Genomic DNA, 15,235 nt, shown 5'->3' on the forward strand with positions numbered 1-15,235 from the left:
CTAGATGGACCAGGGCGGGGGGCTCGGGAGGGGAGGAGGTGGGGGGATCTCGGGAAGCTTCTGCATCACAACCGGTCTGGGGGGCTGTGGGGGAGGCACGGAGCGCTGGGGCTCTGCTTTCTTGGGCAGCTGCTGCTGCTGAGGCGATGTCTGAGAGCTGCCAGACCCGTCGCTCTCTGGGCTCCCTGGGGGCGAGGGGGAGTCACGCCTTCTCGGCCGGGATGCTGGAGCTGCGGCAGCGCTGCTGTGGAGAGAGCAGTGGCTGAGGCCCCAGCTGCCAGTGGCACACAGGGACCCTCCTGCACAGCAGGGCCCAGAGCTGGCAAGGCTCCCCAGCACAGCTGGAGCGGCTGGCACACCTTGGCCCAGCTGCACAGCTGCCCCTCGAGGCCCCGGCGAGCAGGGGACGGCTCTGGGCAGGCTCCCTGGCCAGGAGCGGGCCCCAGAGCGCCTCTGCCTTTCAGGGGCCATCTCGTCCCCGCTCTTTCTCCTCCCCACCTTGCTGTGCCTCTGCCCTGTGCCCCTGGGGCTGCTCCTGGCCAGGCAGCCTCAGGGGGAGCCAGCACTGGCTGCAGCCCCAGCGGCCCCCCAGGACAAGGCCCAGCAATGAAGAGGCCAAGGAAAGCACTGGGCAGCAGCAAAACCCTCAGCAGAGTTCTTTGCACAGCCATGGACTGCCACAACTCCACTGCAGCATGACTGGTAATCTTCCCTATCAGCAGCCTTTGAAGATACTGGAGGGTAGAAATCCGCAACAACTTACTGTTTCTGTTCCTTCCACCAGCGGAACCCGACATAGCACAGGACCACAGAAAGTGGCACAGTGAACAGTGTCACCACCGTGCCTATCATGCAGGACCTGCGCACATCCGGGGGGCAGAAAACTCTTGGCGTGCTCGGTGGATTCAGGGCATCTGTACTGGACTTGCCAAGCATTTCTGTGGGAGCAATGGGGAGCGTGAGCCCGCGCTGTGCTGCACTGCTGAGCTGGCAGCACGGTGGATACGGCCAGGACGTTCTCTGTTTGCCCAGAGCTGGGGCCTGCAGGCACCTTGCCGCCCCTTGGCACAGGCTGTGCCACCCAACAAAGCCCAGCAGCCCGGCAGGAGAGCCCGGGGCCAGCGCAGCTGCTTGGGCCGTCGCTGCTTGGAGGGACAGGGGCCAAACCCATCCCTGAGCAGCCCCTGCCAGCCCTGGCCCTCCCTGCCCTGTGACAGCTCCCCCAGCCCCAGGGGACAGAGTCAGGCCCTGTCAGGACACACTGGAGCAATTACCTCCTGTGCCAGTGCCTGGAACTGCCTGCCCTCCTGCAGTAAAGGGTGGCACTAGGCCACTGCTTCTTTCTGGAACAGCAACCTTCTGTACAGACTTTTGGTTCATCGCTTGAGAAAGAAAAGGCACAGCTGGATGAGATGGGACTCTTCCCCATCGGGGAGCTGCCATCTTCATGACCCAATACTGGTCAAAGTCATGGAGAATGATCAGGAAATCAGATGAACTTTTGGAAGTAGAAAGAACCTTCCCTTCTCCAAAACACCACCTCTCCTGATCTGCCTGGAGACCAGGAAATTGCAGGGGATGTCAGGGTGTGCATGGGCCATGGTGCAGTATGGGCTCCATGTCAGCTGGTGCCAAATGTCTTCCTGCAGAGGCTGGGGAGAAGCTGCAGCCAGCCCAGGCTGGGAAACAGCCCTGCAGGCCATGAGAGCAGCAGCGAGGCAGCGAGGCTGCCATGGATCCCTTCCCACTGTGCCAGGCACAGCCTGTCCAGATGTGCAGGGAACACCCCTGGCTGCTGAGTCCCAGGGGAAGGGGGAGGGAAATGCACCCACCACGCTGTCTCTCCAGATCACTCAGCATTTGGTCCAGATGTTTGGCAGCCTCCAGGGATTTCCTGTCTCCTCTGCCTTGGTTCTTCTCTCTAGGAGGACCTTAACAGAAAGGTGTGGCACGTCTCCCTCAGATTGGAGTGGCAGTGAGTGGCCCTGGGTGATTGGTGCCCTCCAAGGAATTCCCGCAGCTCTGCCTTCCACTCAGGAGCAGGGGCAGGGGGACCACGAGCCTGCGGTGGGCCCACACTGGGAAGGAAGGAGCTCCTTGCGGGGCAGTCTGGGGAGAAAGGACTCCCTGGAGCTGCCAGCAGCTCTAAACCCAGCCCCAGTGGAGGCCAGGGCTTGGCAGCAGCAGCAGGAGCAGCTCAGGCTCCCTGGGGCCAGTAAAGGAGCTGTGAAAGGCTCAGCCCCGTGGCACAGCCCTGGGCCTGACCCCTTCCCTCTCTGCTCTTCTCTGGGGCTGCACAGAGCACACAGAAGGACACACTGACATTGCACATGAGTGGAAGATGGGCAGCTAAATGCTCCTTCCTCCCACTGACAGTGATCCTGTGGAATCACTGTTGGGCTCTAGAAGGGAGCAGGGCAAGTTTTACAGAATCTTTCAGCCCTGAGATAATGTTAAGGTAAATGGATCATGAGTGAGCTCTTGTCAGAATGACATTGATTATTCTTTTAGGAAAGACACACGGAGTACTTGCCTCCACCACGATCTAGATTCTCCAAACCATCATTCACCAGATTTTCCATATAAGCCATTTTATGATACCAATCTAGAAGGGAGCAAAGACCAGAACCAGTTCCTGATGTGCTGGGATCCCTCTCTGCCTGTGGGAACTGGGCACTGCAAGGGGTTCAGGTAAGGCCATTGGATCCAGATGTGAAAAGACACAGCCAAAGCTGCACAGGGGTCTGGGGAACTCAGGGCTGGCTCCTGGCCACTCTCCATCCTCTTTTCAGGCCCTGTGCAACATCCCTGGGAGGGGTGGCATGAGTACCCCAAGGGCCATGGGGCCCTCTCCCTCCCACAGAGGGAAACAACCCTAAAGTCCTGGGGATAAGTGCAGCATGTAGTGCCAGAACCATTCCTTCCCTCCTGCACTCCCTCTCTCCCTCCCTCTGTTGGAACTGCTCCCCCAGCCCAAGGGCTCATACCCAGGCCCTGTCAGGACACACTGGAGCCTTCCTCTCCCCCTCTGCCCTTTCCCCACCATGGGCACCCCGTGCAGTCACTCCCAGGTTTCGGGATGTGTCTCCCATGGAGGGACCCCAGCAGGACTGCTCAGTACCCGAGTGCCCTGAGCATAACAATTCCTCTGGGCTGTGCCAGCCTTGTCCGGGCTGTGCCCGCTCTGCCAAGTAGCAGAGAGGGCAGCTCAAGGCTCAGCAGGACTCAGGCCCAGAGGCACAGCAATTACCTCCTGTGACTGTGCCTGGCAGCGCCTCCCTTCCTGCAGCAGAGGCTGCCAGTGAGCCACTGCTTCCTCTGGGAAACTCAGCCTTCAGCACAGCCTCTCCTTCCATTTCTAGAGGAAGGAAAAGGGACAGCTGGATCAGGTGGGGCTGTTCCCCAGTAGGAAGGTGGCATCTTCAGTAGGCAGTGAATGTCAAAGTAATGGTTAAGAATTAGGAAATCTCTAAAAACTATTTGGGTGGCCACAGCTCTCTGCTCTCCAAACAGGTGCCCTTTCTGATCAACCCAGAGAATGGGAAATTGCAGGGCATGTCAGACCCGTGCTGCAGTTTGGGCTCCCTGTCAGCTGGTGCCAAATGCCTTCCTGCAGAGGCTGGGGAGAAGCTGCAGCCAGCCCAGGCTGGGAAACAGCCCTGCAGGCCATGAGAGCAGCAGCAGGGCAGCGAGGCTCCCATGAATCTTTTCCAGCTGTGTCGGGCACAGCCTGTCCAGATGTGCAGGGAATGCCCCTGGCTGCTGAGTCCCAGGGGAAGCCTGAGAGCAATCACCCACCTTGTCCTGCCTGTTCCATTTCCTTCAGCATTTGCCTCATGTTTTCAGATGGCTCATGGTGCTTCTTGTATCCTGGAGCTTTTATGTTCCCTGTTGGAGGACCTTAGAGCAAAACATTTCCATTTCTCAGTGGATTTTACAAAACCAGTGCTCAGCCTGTGGAGTCAGCAGAGACACACTACTCACCCCTGCGATGGGAGCTGGGCTTGCGGGCAGTAGCCATAAAAGGAGCTAGAGAAGTCCTCCCTGCAGCCACACCTGTAACTCAACAGCCACAGGAGCTTCTGTCATCGCTGCAGATCTGCACAGGCAGCACTGAGCCCCAGGAGCAGTGAGGGGATGGCCCAGGGCCAGGGCACACACGTGCGTGGTTCTGTCCTGGCACCTGCAGCGATGCCCCCCTGGCCGAGCTTTGGGCTCTGAGCTGGCAGCTCTCGCAGGGGGAAAGGCCTTGACCTACCCTCACCATCTCCCAGAGGCTCAGTGATGGGGATGGGTTGGGAAGCTGCACCACCTTCACCAACAGGTTCAGCTGCAAAGAAAGGCAGGACAGAATAGCTCCGGTGGTGCTGCAGGAGATCCTCAGGCTTCACCCAAGGCTCAGCCCCGGGGCACAGCCCTGGGCCCGGCCCCTTCCCTCTCTGCTCTTCTCTGGGGCTGCACAGAGCACACAGAAGGACACTCTGGCATTGCGCACAGGAGGAAGATGGACAGCTAAATGCTCCCTCCTACTGACAGCAATCCTGTGGGATAACTCAGGGCTTGAGAAAGGAGCAGGGCAAATTTTCCTGAATCCATCAACCTTCAGAGGAACTTAGGACAGAAGGGAGCTCTTGCCAGATTGACACTGATTATTCTGTCAGGAAAGGTACATTGAGAACTTGCCTTCAGCATCTGGAAAGGTCTTGAAGTCGTCATTTACCAGCATTTCCAAATCACCCAAGTCATGATACCAATCTAGAAGGGAGCACAGATCAGACCCATTTCCATGGTGTGCTGGGATCCCCTTCTGCCTCATGGAACTGGGAACTGACAGGGGATCAGTAAGGCTGTGGGAGCCAGGTGGCAATGGACACAGCCAAAGCTGGAAAGAGCCTTGGGAACTCTGGGCTGGCACCTGGTCACTGCCCACCCTCTTTGCAGACGCTGTGCAACATCCCTGGAGGGGTGGCTGGCACAGCCCAGGGCCCAGGGGGGCTCTCTGCCTCCATCAGAGGAAACCCTCCCTAAAGCCCAGGGAAAACCATCCCAGGCCCTTCCCGGGGAGCAGGGAGCGCTGTCCTGGGAAAGGGCAGCCAGGCTGCCGGCTCACCTGCTCCCCGCGCTTGCAGCGGAGCAGCCTGGGCAGCCCTGGCAGGCAGGGCCACGGCCAGGAGGAGCAGGAGGAGGAGGCGCAGAGCAAGGGCCATGGTGCCTTGCCCTGTGCCAGTCCCGCCGCTCTCGCTGCCACCACTGTCCTGAGGCCGCTGTCCCAATGTCAGCACCACTGCTGCCACCGCCGCTGCTGCCGCAGCAGTTGTGCTCCAGGACTGCCTGCTGGGGCCTTGTGGTGCTCTGCAACCACGGGGCTCTGGGACCTCTGTGACCTCAGAGCCTGCTGTGAGCTCAGCCTGCTGTGACCCCAGAGCCTGCTGTGACCTCATGTCCAGGCTGGAGTTGCCTGGGGAGTGGGTTCTACTTTCTCTGGGAGTGAGCTCATCCTGCCCAGCAGCTCTGCCCAAGGGCTGTGACACAGTCCCAGCCCAGCTGATCTCACAGCTTGGGGCATGAAGGGATGGAGAGCAGCCCGGCCAAGAAGGATTTGGGGCTGCTGCTAGAGGAGAGGCTGGACATGTGTCAGCCATGTGTATCCAAAGGAAAATGCCCAGCAGGTTGAAGGAGGTGATTGCACCGCTCTGCTCTGGTGAGACTCCACCTGCACTACTGTGGATGATGTTTTATATTGCTGGCCTGGGGTTTATGTACAAATGAGGAACGGAACAGGACTGCTGAGGAACACGTCTCGAGCTGTTTCTTTTCTAGCATCAGTCTCATTACATCGTTGTGACAATGGGTAGATGCCAGCAACTCACATGCCCGGCAGCAGACAAACAACTTAATGTTATAACATACTTTAAAAGATTTTGATCAGTCATACAAAGCAAAAGCATACAAAAAGCAAAAGCATACAAAAAGCATATCCAACCACTATAAGCACACGTACCTTTTCTTAAAAAAATGCTTGCTTCTTTCCAATACAATACCTACTTGTATTTTAAGCCTTAAAACCCAATGTCCAGAGCTCCATTAGTAAGCTTAGAACTTCCTAATATCTTGCTAGATATACTTTTCTGTAGCTTAGGGAGTCATTCTAGCCACATGTTAATACACAGACCATTGTTCCATTTGTCCTAACTTTTCTGCTTCTTACATAATTTTTCTGCTGACAAATCTTAGTGCTTAGCTTTAGTCGCAGTTTTGCTGTCTCTGAGGCCTGCCTTTTGCAGCTTTCCCAAAACCCTCTCATTTTAAAGATTCATGCAATTTACAGCAACTTTGGTGAGCCAGAGAGAAGTTTGATAAGAGGATCCATGTTTACCCCAAAAGAATTTTCTACCAAGGGCGTTGATATACAAACCAAGAAAGAAGGATGAATAAGAGAAACCTGCAACTGCCTATTCCAATAAGTACTTTGCTTGTCTCTTGTGACCAATGAGTAAAGTGTAAACTTACACGCTTTGTAAGAATGTAGGAAAAGCATGCATGCTAGAATAAAAACAGGCTTTGAAGCCTTCTGGAAATGGAGTGTGTTGCTTTGCATTGTCTCCATCTCTACCACGACAAGAGTACTGCATCCAGCTCTGGCTCCCAACACATGAAGGACATGGTTCTGTTGGGTCTAGTCCAGAAAAGGGACAAAATGCTGTGAGGGCTGGAGCCCTTCTGCTTTGGAGATAGGCTGGGAGAGCTGGGGCTGTTCCTCCTGGAAGAGAGAAGACTCCAGGGAGACCTGATTGCTGCCTTTCAGTACCTTCAGGGTAAAACTGATGGGACAGAATTTTTAGTAGGGCCCTTTGTGACCAGAGCGAGGGGGTTTCGTTTTAATCTAAAAGACGGTCGATTCAGACGAGACAAAAGAAACCCATTCTTTAAAACTGTAGGCTTTGAAACCCTGGCACAGGTTGCCCAGAGAGGTGGACATCAACCCTGCAGACATTCGAGCTCGTGCTCTGAGCAGCCTGACCTAGTTAAAGGTGTCCCTGCTCACTGCAGGGCATGGGACGAGATGGCCTTTAAATGTCCTTTCCAACCCAAGCCATTCTGTGCTCCTGTGCACCATCAAAGCAGTGCTGGATTAGTGCTGGGCTGATTATGCTGGCACCTGTATTTTGGTAGTTGTGCCATTTAGCAAATGGCCAAGAGAGGATTGATGGGCTGGGCAGTGAAGTCTGCAAATAACACACAGTGTGCTCAAGGAGAAACTGGAGAGGAACACGGTTTCCAGTTCAGACCAATGCCAGCATTTTGCTGCCCATTCCATGTTAAGAAATAAAGGAATGTCCTGAAAATCCCTTTCTTGTGTGGGTGTACTCTTGGCTCTATCAGTACTTGTGTTCTGTAAAACAGGTAACTTGTTACAGCTTCTTGCCCCATTTTATCACTGGATAAAACCCAAATACTGCATTGCTCCCTGTCTACTTTCTTCCAAGTCAAGGCAAATTTTGCTCATTATTGAGTGGGACATAATCATCTGTTCACAAGCAAATTCTTGTCGCTATTCACACCATGTTGATTTGCTCTAATCAGACTGCAACTAAGAATTCACTAGAATTAATGTTGATGCATTGTGAGGCAAAATGTCAAATAATTTGTCCTGGTGTTCTGGCACTGCAGAGGGTTTTTCTCTAATTGAATGACATTTGGAAACAGGTGTAGTCTACCATACTTCTGGCATCCTAGGATTGAAGAAACAGACTTTGAAACAAGATTTTATCCTTCCTTCCTCCTCCTCCTCCCAGGAATATTGATCTCTGAGGTCTAAGCTCTTCAGCTGCCTCACAAACATTGTTTTAATTCAGACAGGCATCCATGCAGTGAGCCACAAATCAGGACTGTGGTTGTGAATCTTGTAGCAGTACAGGTTTATATCAGTAAAAATAATAATCCATTACCCAGGTTAAGCCAAGCACTTCCCAAATAACTCTACCTATCCTCAGGGACATTTCCAAATGGATCACCATAAAAGTTGGCAGTGGAAGTTTCAGAAAGCATCACCCCCTTGTCAAAGCTTGGAGTGGGGAGTGACAGTGTCATCAAAATTAAAAATGTAGATTTCGGAGATCTTTATATTCCTAGCAAAAGAGAATCAGAATTGTTCATATTTGGAACATTAACTAAGATGTGAATGACAGATTGTCAATATAACTGCTTGGGAAACAATTAAAAAAAAAAAAAAAAAAAAAAAAAGTTTACCTGAAGATAACAAGTAAACCATAATGCTAAGAGAAAAACCAGACCTGGCAAAACCAAAACCAAAAAGGCTGTTTCATCTGTCTCAATACAAAATAACATGATTGAATAGAATCAGAGTTCCTCAAGGCCATTACTAAATACAGGAACTTCCAGGTATTGGGAAAAAAATGAAAGAAACTGCAGTGTGCAATTCACAGAGGTAACCTGGAATTTATTGGTGGACTTGTTGGAAAAATTTCTGAAAGCACACTGGAAAACCATAGGGACTGATCAGACAATGTGTAGGCATTTCCAGCAGTGTGAGGGATGTTTCTGGGACCAACTGCAGGGAAGAAAAGCAGCACACAGTTACAGGGACGATTTCTTTTCTGGCTGTAGAATTGATGACGGTCTGTCCCCTGGGGCTGGGGGAGCTGTCACAGGGCAGGGAGGGCCAGGGCTGGCAGGGGCTGCTCAGGGATGGGTTTGGCCCCTGTCCCTCCAAGCAGCGACGGCCCAAGCAGCTGCGCTGGCCCCGGGCTCTCCTGCCGGCCTGCTGGGCTTTGTTGGGTGGCACAGCCTGTGCCAAGGGGCGGCAAGGTGCCTGCAGGCCCCAGCTCTGGGCAAACAGAGAACGTCCTGGCCGTATCCACCGTGCTGCCAGCTCAGCAGTGCAGCACAGCGCGGGCTCACGCTGCCCATTGCTCCCACAGAAATGCTTGGCAAGTCCAGTACAAATGCCCAGAATCCACCGAGCACCCCAGGAATTGTCTGCCCACAGCATGTGCGCAGGTCCTGCATGATAGGCACGGTGGTGACACTGTTCACTGTGCCACTTGTGCTGATGGGCTGCTATCTTGGCATTCGGAAGCTGTATGAGAGCAGATGGTCAGTAGCTGATTTTTTTCTCCACTTTTCTTGTAGCTCTGCTCATAGCACTGGTAGCCTGACTCGTAGTCATGCTGCAGTGGATCTGTGGCCAGTCCATGGCTGTCCAAAGCACTCTGCAGAGGGTTCTGCTGCTGCCCAGTGCTTTCCTTGGCCTCTTCATTGCTGGGCCTTGTCCTGGGGGGCCGCTGGGGCTGCAGCCAGTGCTGGCTCCCCCTGAGGCTGCCTGGCCAGGAGCAGCCCCAGGGGCACAGGGCAGAGGCACAGCAAGTTCTCAACAGTATTTGGGCAACACACATCAGGACAGGACACTGCTTATTTAGTAGCTCATGTAAAGTTTCATGGTAACAGTGATGTTACCGCACAAGCAAATTTGTTTCAGTTCCGTGTTTAAAGAAATCCAACCTGATGAAGGTCTGGCTTTGGCCTTGAGGCTTTGCTCTTTGTGTGAGCTCAGTTCTGGACTGATTCCCACTCAGTCTTGGAGCCGGTTTGGGGTGAAGGCTCATCCCGCCCTGACCCTTGGCAGTCCTGGGCTCAAAGGGACCGTCAAGGCTGCAGTGCACATGACAGGGGTTCAGGGCTCCATTATCCAAGGACTTTGAGAAGTTTAAATAACTCTTTTTTTACCACATCATTTTCTTCATGGAATTCCTGCCCTTTTTTGAAATGTAGTTTTAACAATCTTAGTTTTAAATAAACCTCCTTTTCCAGAGCTTATTCCAGTTATTTGATATAGTGAATGATGACCTAATTACTCCACTGGAATAGAAAACAGTAAGGACAGTAATATGAAATAATATTTACATTCTTATATCTTTCACAGACTCATGAAACTTATGTTGGTTTGATGTGACCAACAGAAGAGTTTTGCTCTGCTTTTAGTTCAAAGAAGAAGCAGCCCTGGAACCTGTTGACAAGAGTCTCTTCACAGCAAAAGCAAACTGCCAGGGTTCTTTTTTTCCAGCTCTGGGCAGGAAGATAAAAATCCATCAGCAGAAAACCCTCAAGTGAAGTGACTGATATGAATGAGGGATTTGGTCTGTTTGCTCCCTAAGCCCGGAGCTCCTCAGAGCTGCAGCTCCCTGCTCTCTTTGCAGACAGAGGCTGGCTGTGGATGACGGTCGCGTGCCTGGCCTGGTGCACACCAGGTGCACACAGGAGCTGAGGGATCATCCCTGCACACCCCATCCTGGGAGAACCCAGTTCATTGATGACTCTGGCACGGTTTTATGGCACGGCAGCAAAAGAAAGCAAAAGCAAAGCTAGAATTGGCACCATTCCAGCCACTTTACATTTTGCCATGTGTAATGGAGATAGGAACGACAAGGTTCCTGTTCATGCACAATTTGCTGTCTGAGAGCACTCAGGTCTCCAATCACAGGGGCTTGTAGGTGTGTGTCTGAGATTACTTTTAAAAACAAAAACAACCTTTATGTGCAACACCTGTGTATCAAAACTTCACCATACAAATCACAAGGTCATTTCTGCTGTTAAATGGATTTAAAAAAAACCCAAAAAGCAGAAAACAAAAGTAAAACTGTGACCAAATAAAACAGGCAAACAAAACAAGCACCAAGAAAAAAAAAAAAAAACAACAGCAAAAAAACCCACCAACACAATAATCCCCACAAATGCAGAAAAAGATAAAAATCAGGTGAAGGAGGCAGAGATCCAGGAGCAACAAATGGGCAGAGGAACTACAGGAAGGACAGCTAATAAGAGACATAAGAAGTGGCTATGGTGTCAAACTAGCCAGGGGACCTGAGATACTGTTCTCACCCTTCTGAAAACAATCTGACATAAAAATGAACAGCAACATAAATGATGATGATTGTGATAATGGGAGTCTGCATGTTTAGCTTTAATATATCCATTGTGTGTGAGTTGTGTTTTCCTTGTTACGTCACATCATCTGGCAAGGGGTTGTTTCTGTGCAAAGAAAAATACTTCAGTGGAAAAAGAAGCCAGCTTGGAAAACACTGAAAGCACGAGCTAAAAAGAAAGTACCTTTTTTTAATATGTTGTTTGGTTGGATTGCTGTTTGTTCATGGGTTTTTTGTCTGTCTTGGAAAACAGCCCCTCAGATGTTATTGCATGCAGCAAGTCCTTTGTAAAGGGCTGTCTTTGAAATAAAACAGCCAGTTTTGTGATGCAAGACAGAAACAGCTTCCCTTGGGCTACAGCTGGAAGGCTTGGAAATGTGTTCCAGAAACTCATGACAGGACAGAGTGTGATTAACACAATTGAATGTGATGAAGTGCAAGATGTAAGTTATCCAGTCAAATAATCAGAGTATTCAAATGCCAAGCAGTGGGAAAGGGCCACGCATTGGAATGATAGGAAACAGAACAGAGGTATGATGGACAAATTTCTCAGCCAAACCAGACCAGAAGCACTGGGAGCACAAAGGGAGACACTCAGGATGTTATAAATAAATTCACTTTCACAGGCGGAGTTATTGATGGTTAATTATAAGTTATTATGGATTGTTAAGTAATATAATGAGTTGTTATATGATTAATATGGTAAGTTATTGAGTTGAATGTACAGTTGTTTAAGTGTATGTATATGGCTACTAAACAGGGAAAAGGGGGTGGTAAGGAGGTGCTAGAGTAAGAATCTTCTAGAAAAGTCACATCCTGGTGTGATGACAGCAACTGGAACTACGACTGGGAAATGAGCCACCCAGTAAGACTGCTGTGTTCCAAAATGATTGGTCAGGACTGCACCATCTTACAGAGCTGTCAGTGACCCAGACAAGGACCAGTGGGCCAGAGGATCCAAAGCGCACCAACCAAGCACCCCCAGGAGAGTTTAAAAAATCCCTGGGTGCGGAGCCCCCGGGCTCTTTCGAGGGTACCTCGTGTCCGCAGGAACACCTTGTTACACAGCACTGTTAGAGCTACCTCTGGCTTGTCACGCATGCCCTCGGCTTACCCTGAGGCCTCATCTTCTGTAGTTCTAAGTTTTAATAAACAGGCACATTTTTTTTAAAGCCATCAGCCTCCTTTTAATTTCATTTTGCCTGTTTACCACAAGGAGGCCCAGCAGCTCCTTGCTGAGGGCCCATTTCATGCAAGAACTGGCACTCCAAATATTAAATCAATTCAAAATAAAAGGGTGGGGGGAGATGGCAGTGAGGTGGCCTCACAGGTTCAACTCTGCACTCTGCTTTTTTTACCAACATTAGCCAAGTTCCTGTGCTTGTTTTCCTGGACAATTTGTAGTCAGCAGAGCTTCAGTGCCTTTGATCAAATCAGTCTTAAGAGCAGCTCGCGGCTGTGTCAGTTATTTAGACCTGAGCAGGGACTGGGGTGCAGCCAACAAAAGAACATTAGCTGCAGGCCACCCGTACAACTTTCCCGATTAATGAGTACAAAGCCTTGATTTTTGGAAACAGAGGGATGTTGGGAGGATTTTTGCACCATCAGGCCAAGGTACAAGACTCTGGATCCTCCCCATGAACAGGCGGAGCGCAAAGGTTTGCAAGAGGCTTTCTCCCAGCTTTGCAAAACCTTGGCCAAGTGTCCCTTTGCTGTGCTGAGAAGAGGGAAAAAAACCCTCAAGTTTACCCTGCTGCTGCACAGCTCATGAGGGATCCCTGCACACCTTAGGAGAGGCCATAAATACTCCTGAGTGCCTCCTGAGGGATCCCTGCACAGCTCAGCAGAGACCCCACAATATCCCTGAGTGCCTCATGAAGCCCAGGCCCAGATGATCCCACTGAAGGAGATGTGCCCTCAGCCCCGGGACGCTCAGCATGGGCTCCCCCAGCCCCTCGGGGCCCCGGCGCAGGTCACAGCAGCCCCTGCCTGGCTCCTGCCTGCCCTCACCGTGGGCATCCACGGCTGCTCCTGGCCATGGAGCTCAGCCAGTGCTGGTGCCGGCTGGGCTTTGCTGGTGGAAACACCTGGACATATCTCTGACAACTCTTATCACTTTATTTGAACATAAAATGAGGGCCAAGTCCTGCCCTGGAAGAGGGGTCCTGCCAACCTTCAGACATGGTAGGGGAACAGGGCCAGGGGGCTCAGGGGCAGAGGGTCTCGTTGTGGACGGGTGTGTTTTGGGAATGGCTCCAGATGGTCCAGAACCTGTGGCAGGGCAGATGGGGACAGACGCGAAGAGCTGGGAACGTGGGTCAAGTTCTCTCTGCCTGAGTTGTTAGGCTCGTCTTCTGAGGATGCACAGCAGCAGCTTGGGAGAGAGCAGTGGCTGAGGCCCCAGCTGCCAGTGGCACACAGGGACCCTCCTGCACAGCAGGGCCCAGAGCTGGCAAGGCTCCCCAGCACGGCTGGAGCGGCTGGCACACCTTGGCCCAGCTGCACAGCTGCCCCTCGAGGGCCCGGCGAGCAGGGGACGGCTCTGGGCAGGCTCCCTGGCCAGGAGCGGGCCCCAGAGCGCCTCTGCCTTTCAGGGGCCATCTCGTCCCCGCTCTTTCTCCTCCCCACCTTGCTGTGCCTCTGCCCTGTGCCCCTGGGGCTGCTCCTGGCCAGGCAGCCTCAGGGGGAGCCAGCACTGGCTGCAGCCCCAGCGGCCCCCCAGGACAAGGCCCAGCAATGAAGAGGCCAAGGGAAGCACTGGGCAGCAGCAGAACCCTCAGCAGAGTTCTTTGCACAGCCATGGACTGGCCACAACTCCACTGCAGCCTCACTGGGAATCTTCCCTGACTGTCAGCAGCCTTTAAAGGAAGCTCTTGGAGAATGAGATCAGCAAAACACTCACCATTTTCTCATGCAGAAATACCAGATTCCAGCCGAGCACATCATCAGGCCAAGTGCTGCAGCAGCCACAATGGCCATCAACTTCATCAAACAAGATGTTCCCCAGCAGAAATCTTTTCTCATGCTTTTCCAGATTTTGTCAGCACGTGTTGAGGTGCCAGCTGCATCTTGGGAGCAATGGGAAGGATGAGCCATTGCTATGTTGCACTGCTGAGCTGGCAGCACGGTGGATATGGCCAGCACATTCTCACTCTCTGTTTCCCCCAGTGCGGGGGCCTGCAGGCACCTTGCCGCCTCTTGGCACAGGACTGCTCAGTGCCCAAAGCCCTGAGCCTGCATGCCATAATTCCTCTCGGCTGTGCTCTTCTGCTCCCCGCAATACTTGTCAAAGAGGTGGATAAAGACAAGGAAAATGCCCAGAGTTTTGGAGCTGCTCCAAAACTCCACCCTCCAGCAAACAGCTGACTCTCTGCATCTCCCCAGAGAGTGGGAAATTGCAGGCATCTCAGGCCCATGGTGCAATTTGAGCTCCCTGTCAGCTGGAGCCAAATGCCTTCCTGCAGAGGCTGGGGAGAAGCTGCAGCCAACCCAGGCTGGGAAACAGCCCTGCAGGTCCTGAGAGCAGCAGCGGGGCAGCGAGGCTGCCATGGATCCCTTCCCACTGTGCCAGGCAGGGCCTGTCCAGATGTGCAGGGAAAGGTCCCAGCTGCTGAGTCCCAGGGGAAGGGGGAGGGAAATGCACCCACCATGCTGTTTCTCCAGATCACTCAGGATTTGTTCCAGATGTTTGGATTCCTGTCGGGATTTACTACTTCCTCTATGTTTGTTCTTTCCTCTCAGGGGACCTTAAGAGAAATATTTCCATTTCCCAGGAATGGATCCCACAAAACCCATGCTCAGCCTGTGGAGTCAGCAGGGACACACTACTCACCCCTGTGATGGGAGATGGGCTTGCGAGCAACATCCACCAAAGGACCTGGGAAAGTCTTCTCTGCAGCCACACCTGAAACTCAACAGCCACAGGAGCTTCTGTCATCTCTGCAGATCTGCATGGGCAGCACTGAGCCCCAGGAGTGGTGGGGGGGTGGCCCAGGCCCAGAGCACACACTTCCATGGTTCTGTCCTGGCACCTGCAGCAATGCCCCCCTGGCCGAGCTTTGGGCTCTGAGCTGGCAGCTCTCGCAGGGGGAAAGTCCTTGACCTACCCTCACCATCTCCCAGAGGCTCAGTAATGACTATGGGTTCTGAATCCAGATCCTCTTCATCCTCATGTTCAGCTGCAAAGAAAGGCAGGACAGAACAGCTTCGGTGACACTGCTGAAGATTCTCCTTCAGGCCGCAGTGGCAGTGAGTGGCCCTGGGTGATTGGTGCCCTCCAAGGCATTCCCTCA

General features: G+C 52.6%; 1 protein-coding gene across 1 annotated transcript in view; it reads right to left on the bottom strand.

Annotated features, from left to right (window-relative positions):
- The window catches only part of LOC144247817 (serine/threonine-protein kinase pim-1-like), a 67,278-nt gene continuing 52,043 nt past the window's right edge, over window positions 1-15,235 (bottom strand). The window contains 3 exon segments of the mRNA XM_085564076.1: window positions 1-244; window positions 764-938; window positions 4,684-4,755. Of these exon segments, the coding sequence (XP_085420202.1) occupies window positions 1-244; window positions 764-938; window positions 4,684-4,755 (491 nt within the window).

The sequence above is a fragment of the Lonchura striata genome, chromosome 32 (genome assembly GCF_050655825.1).
Source record: "Lonchura striata isolate lonStrDom1 chromosome 32, ASM5065582v1, whole genome shotgun sequence".
NCBI lineage: Eukaryota > Metazoa > Chordata > Aves > Passeriformes > Estrildidae > Lonchura > Lonchura striata.